Source organism: Drosophila hydei, unplaced genomic scaffold, assembly GCF_003285905.1.
Source record: "Drosophila hydei strain 15085-1641.00,03,60 unplaced genomic scaffold, DhydRS2 tig00000001-arrow-pilon, whole genome shotgun sequence".
Taxonomy (NCBI): domain Eukaryota; kingdom Metazoa; phylum Arthropoda; class Insecta; order Diptera; family Drosophilidae; genus Drosophila; species Drosophila hydei.
The window spans coordinates 8,476,008-8,490,866 of NW_022045643.1; the positions used below are offsets into that span (position 1 = coordinate 8,476,008).

The 14,859-nt window shown below is 38.4% G+C and overlaps 1 protein-coding gene across 1 annotated transcript; it reads left to right on the forward strand.

Annotated features, from left to right (window-relative positions):
- Nucleotides 1-11,283: 11,283 nt before the first annotated feature.
- LOC111599268 (larval serum protein 1 alpha chain) lies at nt 11,284-13,541 on the forward strand. The gene is made up of 3 exons (XM_023314867.2): nt 11,284-11,368; nt 11,425-11,552; nt 11,613-13,541. The coding sequence occupies exons 1-3, from the start codon at nt 11,284-11,286 to the stop codon at nt 13,416-13,418; spliced, it is 2,019 nt and encodes a 672-aa protein (XP_023170635.2). The 3' UTR covers nt 13,419-13,541.
- The last annotated feature ends 1,318 nt before the right edge of the window (nt 13,542-14,859 follow it).

Below are 14,859 nucleotides of genomic sequence, written 5' to 3' on the forward strand. Positions count from 1 at the left end.
ATATATAGCAGCTTAGCTTCCTCATTTGACCCAGCGCTGCAGCTAGCCAAGCGCAGCAGCGACTTTGATGCCAGTTGCCAGTGTTTGAGGTCGAGCGTTATTGGAGCATGGCACTGGACGTGATGGCTTCAAGTTTCGCTTTCGCTGGAACGCAAAGAGTCGCTTGAGATACTTGCAGCGCGCTGATAAGATGGTAGCGTGTAGCAGCCGCCTACCCACACTGACAGGCGCTGCCCAGCGCGTAGCTGCGGCAGCCGCTGAACCGACTCACACCTCGGCCAGTTTGTCAGCAATTACAGTAATTCCAATTAATACGCAGCAGCAGCAGTTGTTGTTGTTGTTGTTGTTGTTGTCTCTGCTGCAGCCCTGTTAGGCACTTATTTCTTTTCTAATTTGTGGCGCGTGTTGCATGCCACAAATCTCAAACTCAACGAGCCACTGTTGTTGCTGACTGCGTATGTTGTGTGTTGTGTGTGCCACTAACTACACACACACACACACACTCACACAAATTAGCATGAAAGCGTAAAAAGTATCTGTAAGATACGAGCAGCTACAGCGCACGCCACTGACACGGCAGAAAACGCAAAATTATTATATCTAGATGCTTTGCCAGCTGAAATGATAAATCTAAACAACTCGAAAGGGGGGCGGGGCGGTGTGCTGGCAACCAGTAGCAGGTTGGGTGTAGGCTGCATCAAGTTGAGTTTCGGGGCAACAATTATAAATTGCAACGAGTGCGGACCAAAGACGTTGCTCGAGCTGCAGCTAAAGCTGCTGGAGCAGCAGTGGTAATTGCCCTCGAGGGGAAATCAGCAGCAAGTTGCAAGTTGCAGCAACTGCCACAGCGGAAGCTGCAACAGGCATTCATTCTATCTACCATTTTTACCATACAATTCTAATAGCTGCAGGCGCTTTATTTTTTGTTTCGTATCTTTGGCTAAAAAGGCAGACTACGCAGATACATTTCGATTAAGGCAGCAGCAGCAGCAGCAGCAGCAGTTACAATAACAAACTCTCAGCTCTCACTCTTTTTACTCATTTCTTTTTTTTATTTTGAGTGATAAATGCAATTGCAGCCGTCGCCCAGCTCCATTTGTATCTGTATCTATATCCAGGCATCTGCTGCTGCTGCTGGAGAAACCCCTATAATTAGTGTTTAAAAATTGTTTTTCCGGGTTTTATTTCTTATTAATTGATGTTGTTGCTGCTGCTGCTACTGCTGGAGGATGCAAATGCTGGCTAAAGTTTATTTGCTGCGCACTTTGAGCATAATGCATCGAAGTCGATAAACAACTTGCAAATGCTGATAAGAAATAGATGTAAATATGTATAGAAAAAAGCTCAGAAGCCTTAATTAATGTTTCATAGCAGAAACTAGTGAGAGTTGTCCAGTCTAGAAGACAGAATATATTCCTTATCTTATATACTACGTGCAGATTGAGGTCATTCGAATCTGTTAAATACTTTTGCAGCATTAGGCAGCAGCTTGATAAGGCAGGCCTCTGCATTTCAGACTTGACCACAAATGATATTTTGATAAAGTCAAAAAAGGCTTGCTGAGAGTCTCTTAGTAGAGAGCTATATATAAGGTCATATTTAAATACTGTGAAGGCAGCATTTGGAAACAAAAATTACGAGATTAAATATGATAAAAATAATTAAAAATATTTTTATAAATAAATATTTGGTTAACCACACATATATATATATATATATATATATATATATTTTTTTTTTTTTAATATTTATGTTTTTAATTCCTTTAATTATTATACAATAAAAAATAATTTTATATTTTTTTAATAATACGAATATTTTCAGTTAGCTTTATCATATTTAATTTAATTAAATATTTAAATAAAATATATAAAAAAAAAATATTTTTGAAAAATTTTTTTTTACATTTAAAAACACTATTAAACGTTTAATTAAAATATTTATTTAAAAAAAAATAATTTATTTAATATAATAATACAACATTTAATTAAGTATGTCATTCATTGTTTTTTATTAATTATTTTAGCTCAAATAAGTTAAATTAACTTTAACTTTAAATTATTTAAATTTCATTCTATATTTCTAAAAATGTTTACCTCAAGATATTTAAAAAGCTATTAAGAAAAAAATTAATAATCAAATTAATAAATAGTAGTGGAAAATTCAAATTTGCGATAAATACATTTTTTTTTTAATTTCAAATAATAATATATAATAAAATAATAATATATAAATAATAATAATATAAAATAAAATTTAATTTTAAAAATGTTCCTTTAAAAATAAAATTTTCAAATTTTTCTAAATGTTCTAAATGTTTGTTAACTATCAAAACCTTAAATTTTATTCTGATTTAAACTATGAAATTGTTTATTAAAATAAATAAAATAAATTCATATTTTTCTTAAATCTAATCTATTATGTTAATCTTAGATTGGCTTCAAATATTAATTTTTTAATAAAAATTAATTTTTAATAAAATTAAATTTTTTAAATAATTTTAATTTAAATTTATATTTAAATTTTAATTTAAATTTATAAAAATCCTTCCAGCTATTCGTATGGAAATATGTTTACAAATAAGATTAATGTTTAAGACAAGTTAGGTTGGACACTTCGAAGAACAAATGAGAATCGCATAGAAGAACGCTTTGAACATTATTTTATTGAAATTGAATTGCTTTGATTTACAGAAAGCTGTTCAGGTTTAATTCGTTAAAATATTTTGTAACTTTTCGGTTTAGAAATTATGAAACGAAAATTCACAGAACTCGTCGAAGGCCCCTACGATTAGAGTACGCATACAGTCAGCAAATACAGTCTCTTAAATAAATTTAAGAGTCGAAGATAGGCATTATTTAAATGATGAACAATATAAAACTGAAGTCGCAATCAGTATGACAGCGGAACGTGAATAATTATGCAGCTAATTTGCATGGCAAATTCAGTTTATTACAAGTTGCGACAAGGTTCTAACTGAAAAGCACTTGCCAAGAACTTAGACAGTATTTATGAGCCTGGATTGAGTACGCGACGTGCATTTAGTGTTTTCATAAAGTGGCAAAAGTAGCTGTCAGAGCAGCCAGCAGCGAGCAGCGAACAGCTTGAGCTCGCGTGAGCTCCAGCGATTGTATCTGTGAGATACATTCGCGCGATAAGGCGAGCGAGCGAGCGAGCGGAACGCGCTGCCTGCCACATTGTTGATTAAAAATAAATTGTCAACTTTGACAGTGAAGCGGCAGTGTTATTTATAAACTAAATGGGTGCGCAATGGAATTTTGCTCAACTGGCAACTGGCAAAAGGGATCTCGCGAGGAGACGCTGCAAATTGGCATTTTTATTTTTGGCTCTCTCGCGCGCTCTCCTTTGCCATGGCAGACATTGGGGAGACTTTGATGGCACGCGCTGCTTGTTTATTCTTGGCTGCTGACATCAGCAACAGCAGCAGCAGCAACAGCAGCAGCTAACGGAATGTCTAATGCATGTTGGGACCGCCCAAGCGCCGCACCTGCACTGTCTTTCATTAAAATGCAGCCATTAACACTTTTTTTCGCTTTCTGCCGCACTAATGGCCCCCCTAGGCACACATAAAGAGAGAGAGAGAGAGAGGGAGAGGGAGCGCGCGGGCGAGCCCCACTTCCGCTGCGACACGCGTTGTTTGTAGACTTCTAAGCAGGCTTGCCAAATGCATTGATTGCGCTCAGCTCATTAGAATATCACATGAGCAACGAGCTCCGAAGCACGATCATTTATCAATGCCTGCTTTGCCTGGCCATAAGCCTTGCCATGACACAGCAATGAAATTTGTCAATCAGAAGACCCAAAAAATGATATAAAAAAAATGACACAACACAAAATGTGAAATGTGAACTTTTCTTGGGACTAAGATTCGTAGAAGACAGAGCTGAGGTGAAACTGAGGAGCTGCTAAAAGGCGCTTAATCCTCGCGATGACTTGACATTTTCAACCTTTCATTTGTTTAACAAGAGTTGGCTGAGGCTGCTTTGAAATTATGGCAACTAAGTGAAGATAGTTCGAGCAGCTCTTAATATAGTTTGAATAGATAGATGTATATATTGGTATTAGCTACTCTAGCAGCTGTGAAGCTCAATTATAGCTGCAAATTGTTAAGAGAAAAGACCGTTCGCACAGCTGCTTTCAGACAAAAGTTCTTTAGAGCCGAGGAAGTTCAGCTAGAATTTCTAAGGACAAATATTCCTTACCCAACATAAGCCTATTTAATAATGAGAAACTATGGAGAGAGTGAGTGAGAGAGAGACAGAGATAGGGGTTTCTGAAGAGAGTTTACTTTCTTTAACCTAATCTTTTAGTTAATTAATTAAATTTATTAAATTGAAAAACAAATTCCAACTCAGTTCTTAAAATTAAATTCCAACTCAGTTCTTAAAAAAATCTCTTTTACTGTGAAACTGTTTAATAAAGTATCTCATCTTTAGTTATAAATAAAAACTTTAGTGCTCTTAGCTAAACTAAATTTATTTAATAATTGATTATATTTTGGGACAGTTCTGCTGCAGTTCCTAGAGGAAGAAGAGATCTAACAAATACAGTTCCTATATTTAAGCTATATATTTTATTCAAAATATATATATATATATATATATATATATATATATATATATATATATATATATATCTATATATATATACATATATAAATTTATATAATTTATTTTAAGATCCAACGAGCTTCTTAAACTATATACCTCACGAAGCTTATGGAATCTATTTCTTTTGTGTGAGGGATAATGTAAAGAAGCAGTACAAACTTATGTGAGCTTATGACATTTACTTCTTTAGCAGCAATATTCCAGACTATATATACTCTACTATATATACGCTATTATATACTCCATTTTATATACTCTACTTTGTATATTTTTCCATATACTCTACTATATATATGCTGGACTCATGCTGTAGTTTGAACTTCTCTACACTTTGATTTGATTTAGTTCTCAGGAATAAATACTCTACTTCTACTTCTAATTCTTTAAGACTATTCCATGATAGAGTCTCTTTCACCACACAACCTCGGCTCGATTAAGCTCTCAAATATTGATTTTCCCATAAGCAGGTAACTTTTAGCACCTCAAATCTAATAAGCTGCATAAATTTGAGAACAAACTCATCATTAATTTATTGGTCTTAAAGGCAATTGAGCCGAATTCGTTCCCAGGCCAATGGGACAAAGCATTATTTGGTGTAATATCAATTTTCTCAACACCTCGGCGAGGGCAAGATCAATAAACCCATTGCGCGGCTCGTACAAGCTGATTGAAAAGTCATCAAATGGAAATTATGCACGACAAATTGTGTATACGTAATGGCCGCGATCCGTTATTTGAGTTTCCCAACCTGAGAGTATAATAATCATAACTCGAATTGGAAATAATGTAGCATATTTGACAGACAGACAGACAGACAGAGCGAGACTTCGAAAAGCCCCCAATAAGGGCAATCAAACAAAACAGAGCCGTGTGGCGTACGCACAGCATAATAAACTAAATGGTAAACAAATATTGGAGAACAGAACAGACAGCACCTTAACAGTCCACCTTCTGCTTGGTTGGCTGGGGGAGGGTGAGCTTTTGACTCTTTGTTGGATGACACAGGGCAAACAGCGTTGCCTCCGCCAAGTGCAAGGCGAATTGGGTCGGGCTACCTACCTGTCCAGAAATCACATTTCGGCCCTGTCTTCCCGTATTATGTTTCAATAATTCTTCACTTTAATTTTTCGTTTACTGCCAGCGCGTGGGCGCAACGATAGATAGCCAGATAGTCATCGGCGCTGCTTAATTGTCGTGACAAGTTGACAGTTCGCATGAAAGCCCGTCCATTGTTACCCGCCCCAATGCGTTTTGAGCAACTGTCTGTATTAAATTTCGAAGCTCAGCCAAAGTTTTTCTTTCTTTGTTGGGACGTGCTTTTCCTTTCTTTTACTTCTGTTTTATTTCATTGCTGTTTATGCATTTATCTCACTCGACCCAATTTTTTTGTGTTCGGCTGTGTCGCAATGGCTTATTAAAGACCCAAGCCTGCGGCAGCAGCAGCTGCCTGGGTGGCGAGTGCCGCATCTAAAAACTGGCAATCGCATCGATGATTCATTTGGTTACATTTCGCCAATGGCTGTTGCGCGCTTAAGGTAAATGCAACGCCTGCTCTGGCCACTGGGCCCATGCGTCAGACCTTAGCCATTTCGAGAACGCGCCACTCCAACTCTGGCCTGTCCGAGCATCATTGGCACATGAGTAACTGAGCTCTGCCAAGCAAATATCTTACTCAAATTTCCTGTACTGCTTTGAAGGGCTTTGCAGCTGAGCTACATTTAGAAATCTAGTAAACAAATATCTATGTAAAATTTCTCTAGTCAACGAAAGAGTTTTGATACTCATATTTAGATAATTTTAGATAATTTCATATTTAGATAGTTTTAAAATTATTTTAATTTTGTAAAATTCATTAAATTCTCACTGTGATTTGCACTAGTTATAAAATATACAAAATAACAATAAAATATTTTAAATTTAATTTTATTAAAAAAAGCTTTAGTTAGATTTTCTATATTTTTAATAATATTTAAAAATTGTCTTACAAGTTTTGTTAATTCTTTAATAATAATAATAAAAGAGTTCTAAAATATTATATACAAATGAAGCTCAGACTTTAAATTCCAAGAGTCAATAATATATTATTAAAGTATTAAGACAATAACAGGTCTATCAACAGCTCGTAACTGCTTTTGCATGAAGTTAATAAACAGCTCTCAGTCCAATATGTGCTCAAGCTGAGAAACTAAGCTATTATTAAAAATAAATGATTTACTTCTTTATATAATTAACTATTTTTAATAACTGAAATTATGTCTAATAAGCATTTAAGCATTCATACAAATTCCAACTATATTCTAACACCTAACAGTCAGCAAAATAAATGTCTAAGCAAATATCTTTCACTTTTGAATATAAAAAATATAATTATAATAAAATAATAATAAATATATTAAAATAAAAATATAATAATGTAATATAAATTATAACAATACTTTTAATATATTATTAAAAACTATAAAAATGAACATTTATTTACCTTTATACATCAAAAATGTAATTAAAATGTTCTCCTGCTTAATTCTTAATTCTTTTTATTATGCATTTATTTTAATTGTATTTTTATTTAGTTTAATGCACTGGCAGATCAGGGTATATTAATTTTGTTAAATTATGTTAAGAATGCCAGCCCCATAAATTATATATATTATTGATTCGCAGCCAAGTCGAAGTAGTGCTGTCCGTCTGTCTGTTGATCTCAGAACCTATAAGAGCTAAAGACTTGAAACTTTTTATGTATATCTATAGTTATAGAAAGCGAAGATCAATTGATCATTATACAGTCAGAAAGTTTTCCCATTTTAAATTATTTTCTTAAGTCTCTTACAGCATTGCAACGAGAGTTTCAGAAATATTGCATTGAGTTTAATCAATATGTCATACAATTTTGACGGTTCTACATATTTTAAACATTTATTATATTATATATAAAATACTATATATATAAAATATTATATATACACAATATCAAATATTATAAAAAAATATTGTGGACAATCTGTACAGCAAAACACAAATTGGCAAGCTGAACTCAGGGTATTTCCAAGTTGAGCCTTTCCGACAAGAGCACTCTTAATTGTTTAATAAGCCTTTAGTTTTTCAAATTACCATATAAAATATAGTAATATATTATTATATATATTATTACTATGTATTCACCTTGAACTAGTCAAAGTTAATTTTCTCCTTTCACTTTTGAATAAAATTTTATAGTCAATTGTTGGCCCTTTAATGAAATAAACGCAGTATAAACACTTGATTTGTTCTTTTGTATAAACAAGAAGCTATGTATATATATGTTTATATATACAATAAATAAATAAAAAACGCTGACAAAGGCGATTTGATTAATGTGCCACACACACACACACATAGATACTCGCACACACTCGCCAAGGGGACTGATAATGACTTTTTAAATACACTTCTAATGCGCTAAAAGGGGGCAATCGAGCGCTGACAAAGGAAGGCGCGACCAGGTGAGAAAAACTCACCGATCAAGGGGTAAGAAAATCAAATGAACAAAAAAATGGCCTATTGAATAGTAATTTGCATTTCATAAGCTACTGCGACAGGAACGAAAAAAAAAATGATGACATTAGAGGACACCAAACGAGGCACGACCCGAGGGCTTGAGGCAAAAAAAAAAAAAAATAGCATCGACGATTTATGCGTTTTTGATGATTGCAAAACTATGGAAATGATGTGATAAGATTGTCGCAGAATCACTCTCCCTACCTCCTCGCTCTCCAGCTTATGCAAAGTACTTTTGTGATCGAAGACAAGAGTTTCTAGAGATCCAGTTGCTGCGACAACAAACAAAAAAAAAAAATAAAAAATAAAATAAATGCAAAATCATTTGCCTGGCCCTTTGCACGTGCGGCGCGCGATAAATGCAAGCTCTTTGTATAAAGATCGTTTCTTGCTGTCGTATTTGCAATCATTGTGCGATCATTTATGGGCTGAACAGAGCGCGTTTTGTCTCTTGTCATCAGTCGCACAACTACTTAATATTCATGCTGCGCATAAGGCCCTTGCGATGATTAGACAACATTTAGCACTTGGCCGGGGCTGGGCAGGACTGGGCTGGGCTGGGTTGGGGTGCCGGCAGTTGCCAGTTGGAGGGTTTTGTTCTTAGCCTTGTCGTAATCAGTTTTCATGAGGCTGCATTTGGTCTCAGCCGTAACGGTCTTTCGAGTTAACAAGCTTATGCCAGGGCATCTTTGAGTCATGAGTCAAGGTGAAAATTGCTTTTTAACAAACAAGCAGCCGATGCAGTTGGGCGCTACTGACTGCACAATACTCGCTCAGCTAAATTTGATAAGATATGAATATATTTTCAGAGCTACGTTTGTGGAAGAGCTCAATTTTGTCAAGACGAATATAGCGGAAGTATAGATTCAGCCTTGTTCATAAAAATAGTAGTGCGACTGAGTCTGAAATTTTGGATAACACAATTTAGCAATAAACACAATATTTTGACAAGACTTTAAAACGAATATTATGATTAAATTTTTTTATCTTTATTTTTTTACTGCGAGACTTGAGAAATAAAAATTCACAAACTTTAGTTGTTCATAAAAATAGTAGTGGCTATTAAAAAAGGTGAAAAAAATTATTTAACATGAGTATAAGTTTATATATTATATTTTATGTTATATTTCATTAAATTACATTGCATAGAGTTGTAAATATTTTTAGTTTAATTGGAGTAGATACTCTATAGAGTAGATAAATGATTTGCACTACAGACAATCGGCAAAGTTATATAATTCTGATGTAGGTCTAGGCACATGTATGTATCAAATTACAAGTCTGCAGCTAAGAAAATAATTGAATTTATACTAAATAACATAAACTAACTTATGTACATGCCACGCCCACTTTAAAGACGAGGCTAAGCTGGAGAAAATATTGCCAATTTCAATTCTCTAGCTCTAGACACAGCTACAGTCAGTTAGTAACAAAACCAATATGCTCTCTTCACTTCGTGAACGCGCATGCAGTTACAGTCGAATATCAATAAAGAGTTTTTCATTGTGCACCGTATTAGGCGACGCGTTTCGAATCATTAACTTTAAGCAAGCAAAGCGCTTGTCATGCTCTGTACTATGCCACCTAGCTGGCAGCAGCTAAGGAAGAAGACCAAACAAAGAGACATCGCATGTGTAATACCTACATATATATATATATATATATATATATATATATATATATATATATATATATATATAGTGTAAGTGACCGTTAATTTACTCAGCTCCTATTATCCGTTACGCCTGGGCGACGTTTTACATTAATACGCCAATTTTTCGTTACAAAAGGCAACAGACACAATGCCCATATCTGGCTGAGTCGAGCCGGCCAAGCCAAGCCAAGCCAAGCCAAGTGACTGTAATTAACATTTTCGCATTATAATTTGCCCCGTTTTTCCGCCATCCACTGGGTTCAGCAGAAGTTGAGCACATTTAAGTGGCAGCAACATGCAGCAGAGATATGACTGATCCGCAGCAGAGGCAGTTCGAGGCAGTTAACAACAGCAACAGTGAAAATAATAAAATAAAAATCATAACAAAAAATGTTTTTACATTTCATTTCCACTTTGGATGACTAATAAACAATGTCTGCAGCACTACAGTGAGTGCATAAGTATGCCCACAGCTCTGAGCACAAAGCGTGACAATTGTTGAAAATACTACAATAATTGGCTTCCTCTGATTGAGTAGGCTGGCCGCTTATCAGAAACGTATCTTTATCTTTTTCTTATCTTTCTATAAAGAATCAAAATTCTATGACTGAAGGAGATCAAAGCTATTCCGATTGCCATTACAAGGCTTATCTTTACTTCTAGCTTTTAGAGACATGAAAATTGAAAGTGTTTTTAAAAACTAGTTGAGAGTGTTCGACTAGGAAATACCCTGCGCAAATGAATGGGAAAAATTAGTTTCTTTATTAGATTGGCTGCTGCTCTTGAAGTATTTTCTTTATTTCAAGTAAATAACTTTCTCTTGAGGAGAAGCTATTTAACAACTAGCTAAACTAGAATACTTTAAATTCACTATTTTTTTTAATCAATTGAGAGCATTGAGATACAATTAAAGATGATTTTATTGATAAGGATAATCTTATAGAAGAACTGTGTGTTATTATTTTAAGATTCCTATATCAATATGGGCTGACATGTGATATGATGCTGCTAGAGTGACTATAGTTCGAACTGTAGCAGCCGCAATCAAAGTCAATACAATGTGCCAGGCCTCCCTCTCCATATTACTGACATTTGAAGCGCAGTTCTAATGGCTACAGAGTATTACAAAGTTAAGCCAACAACAAACTTACTTGGCCCCACTATTTCTCAACCCCATTTTGATTTATCTTATGTAATCTCTGCCTAATATTCCCTGCATTAGTCAAGGTAAAACCTGGCTAGCAATAGCTGTCTCAGTTAGCTTCACAAGTCAGTTATACCTTGCTCAATATAGGGCACAATTGGACCTCACGTCACGTGATGCCCCCTTGAGAGATTCTATCAGCCTGAGATCACAGGTTCAATTCGATTAGATCGCTGCAGTCTTGAGTCTTCAAAATTCTGCTCAGCAAAAGCTCAGCTCAGTTCAGTTTATTTTGCCACTGTCAATCGCAAGCAAGCGCCATGCTGAGATTTGGTTTGCTCTTATCGCTGCTCGTTATACCGCTGCAGCTGAGTCCCAATGATGCCATCTTTCCAGGCAATATAGGTAGAGCTTTGCTTATATTAGAATGTAAATTTAACAACTATTCGAACTATTCGCAGCGAATCAATATTATCTGAACAAGCAGCGTTTCCTGTTGGAAATCCTACATCATCTGCAGGAGCCGCTGCTGCACGAACAGTGGATTGCATTGGGTCAGCGCATCGTTAGCGATAAGACGGAATATGTCGTAAGTAAGCCTCGTCTACATGGAGAAACCGATTCAAACCAGACAAATCTGATCTCACAGTTTTATACCGAGCAAATGGAGCAGTTCTATCAACAGCTAAGCTCGGATCGCCTGTTGCCCAAGGACGTCTATTACAATCCGCTGCAGCCGGAGCACTACAGGGAGACCTTGGGCCTCTTTCAGTTCTTCTACAATACACGCGAATGGAGCACGCTGAGGCAGAATATATGCTGGGCCCGTGTGCATGCAAACCCAGGTCTCTTTCTGCACGCTCTGATGCAGACGATGCTCAAGCGCGACGATTACCGAGTCCTGATTATGCCCAAGATCTATGAGCTGCTGCCGGCGCCGTATCACAGTGAGACAGTTGTGCGGGAAGCTGGCAACTTCAACTACATCAATTGGATACGACAGCAGGCGATGATGGGCAATCAGAGTCACATTCAGATGGTGCTGCCCAAGAAGTTGTTGCCTATGAACCTAACCGGAGACTTGCGTACGGCAAGCAAGTGGAGCGAGGCAATGTCCGAGGTGCAGATCTTAAGTTTAAGCGAGCCAAAGATGCCTCAAGGCAAACTGAGTCATCTAATTGAAGATTTCGGCTGGCTGAGCTACTGGTACTACCTCAATATGGGCGTGGCTCTACAGGACAATCCATCGCAAGCGGCTCGAATCCGCGATTGGTGCTACTGGCAGCTGAGCCAGATTGTGGCACGCTACAAGCTCGAACGTTACGGACAGCAAATGGAGTACAAGCGTTTGCCTATGCAGGAGCAGGAGAACAGTCAGTTGCTGACATGGCAAGGCCAGCGCTATCAGCTAGAGACTCGCGCCACAAGGGCTCAACTCACAGAGCTGCTGCGCAAACTGGAGCTGCGCGTGGAGGCAGCGATATCCACGCAAAGCTTTAGTCTATCCAATGGCACGCTGATCGATCTACAAAAGGGTCACAATTGGCTGCTCGGTCTGGAGCAGCTGTTTCCCTACGACTTGAGTCAGCTGCAGTTGCCTTCCGCTGGCCAGCCCCAACAGCTCTTGGAACTGCATACGATGCTGCGACAGCCGAGATTTTACGCTTATGCCGATCGATTATTGCATGCCTATCGATCCTATCGCAGCGAGTTTCAGCCGAGCTACCCACAGTCCGTGCGGCCTGCCGATATAAGCATTGAGGATATTCTGGTTGAGCCGCTGATCACTTTCGACGAGCCTGTGGACGTTGATCTCAGCAATCTTTTGCACGCCAGAAACTTCTACTACGAGAAGCATTTCATGTGGCCGCACAGTCTGCAGTCACGGCGACTCCGACTGCAGCAGCAGCCCTTTGCCATCACTTTCCAGCTGGTCAGCAATAGGACGCAGTCAACCATTCTGCGCACCTACCTAACCACAGCTGGCGGAGCTGTCAATGAGGAGCCCTTCTATCAGCTCGATTCATTTCTGACGGTACTTTACAAGGGGAACAACACGATTCGTCGAGAGTCCCGCGACTTTCTGGGATCGATCGGCGATCATATAAGCTTCACAGAGCTCTATCACTATGTGAGCTTGGCGGAGCAGGAACAATACGACTTTCCCTTGAATATAACCCTGCCGAGCTGTGGCTTTCCTAGACGCCTGTTGTTGCCTCGAGGCGGCACCGGTGCGCCGCTTGCCATGCGGCTACTGACTATAGCGACGCCTTACAACTATAAGGCCAAGCAGGGCAACGAGCTCTTCTGTGACTTTAGCAAAGGCGTCAGCAGCTGGGATGAGCTGCCCCATGGCTATCCCTTCGAGAGGTTTGTGGAGCAGGCGGAACTACAAGGATCACACGCATATTGGAAAGCCGTCGAGATAGCGCACAGGGATTATAAATTGGCTTAGAGCAGAAGTGGTAAGTCGCTTGCCACTCAACATACAACACTCGATTGGAGCTTCAGCCCGGCTAAGAGGTGTATAGCTAATGCCTTTTTTGTAACGTAACCCAAGTCCATAAATAAAATTTAAGTCCACTATACCGTTGTCTATTTTCCAAGCCCAAAAACCTTTAACGGCAAGTGACGCCAAATTTGGGTAATTACATGGGACAGCCGGACAGTGGGACAAGCGGACCGTCAGACAGTCGGACAGCCGGACAGCGGCACCGCATGGGACCAAACAGCCCAACCACATGTATAAAATATTAATCAAAATCACAAAAGAACAAGCACAAAAACGTAGAATCAAAACAAAAATTAAAAACCCGAGAGCAACAACAAGAAAGCGCAGCGAAGAAAAGGCATTAGGAAGGTGTGGCAGAAGGCGGCAGGGGGGGGGAGATGGGGCAGACAGGCCAAGCAAACGTTGCATGGATGCAAAGCACTTTATAAAGTTAAACAACGAATCGAGCAGGGGCTCGGGCAAGGGAACCAGCGTCGGGCAGCTAAACTTGTTATACGCAATCGAATCGAAAATATGGGCGAAATAAAGCGACGCTCAGACTCGATGGCTGAGGGAGGGACTTCGCCTCGACGAAGTAGTCGACGGGTTGCGGCTGTAAATCTAGAACTAGTTTTTTTTTTTTTTTGTATACCACTCGTATACCTATGTGTGTGTGTGCTCAACCCAATGACGCGGTATAAAAGAAAATATTGGACACCTGCACGGTTTCGTATCGCAGCAATAGCAACAAATACAACAACGAGGCGTATGAGGGACAAGTGAAGTCCAAAAACCCGACAGATGAGCGCTGCGGCTCGACGACGCGACGGTTACGTGGGGCTAAGCGAGCGCGATAACTGCGAGCGCAGAACAAAAAGGTTCGAGTCGAAGTCTAAATACACTGAACGAAACGAGAAACACACAAATAGCAATCGATCGTCAGGCGAACAGGGAGATAGGCAATAACCTGTTTGCTCTCTTGTCGTCTAATAGCCTCGGAATCTCTTCACTTTATCAGCTGCTCAACATCGCAGCGCCAAGTGCATAGGCAAGTCAAAGAGCTCTGCCCTTGGCTTAGGGTAGATCGAAAAACGATGCAGGCGTGACGCGTCTTAGATTTTCCTCTAGGTACTCCATATGTAGCTGCAAAATTTTGCCTGTCCTGTATCTAAAGAGACCATAAAAAGGCAGCCGAGCGTAGACGATGGAAAAGAAGAAGGACGAAAACTAATGGCCAGGCTTTTATTTCCAAGAAATTTAAAACTTTACGAAAACAAAAAATGGTGTTAGGGTGTAGACGCCGAGCCCGAGACCGGGTCGGAGTCGAAGTCGGAGTCGGAGCCACTTAAGAACACATGCTGCACTGCTTGAGGATCGTTGGGCAGTTTAGATAAATGTAGACAGC

Bases quoted from the DNA above. Each gene is read 5' to 3' on its own strand.
- LOC111599268 (XM_023314867.2), top strand. From the start codon at position 11,284: ATGCTGAGATTTGGTTTGCTCTTATCGCTGCTCGTTATACCGCTGCAG. The intron at 11,369-11,424 runs GTAGAGCTTTGC...AACTATTCGCAG, and splicing joins CATCTTTCCAGGCAATATAG to CGAATCAATATTATCTGAAC. The intron at 11,553-11,612 runs GTAAGTAAGCCT...CTGATCTCACAG, and splicing joins GCGATAAGACGGAATATGTC to TTTTATACCGAGCAAATGGA.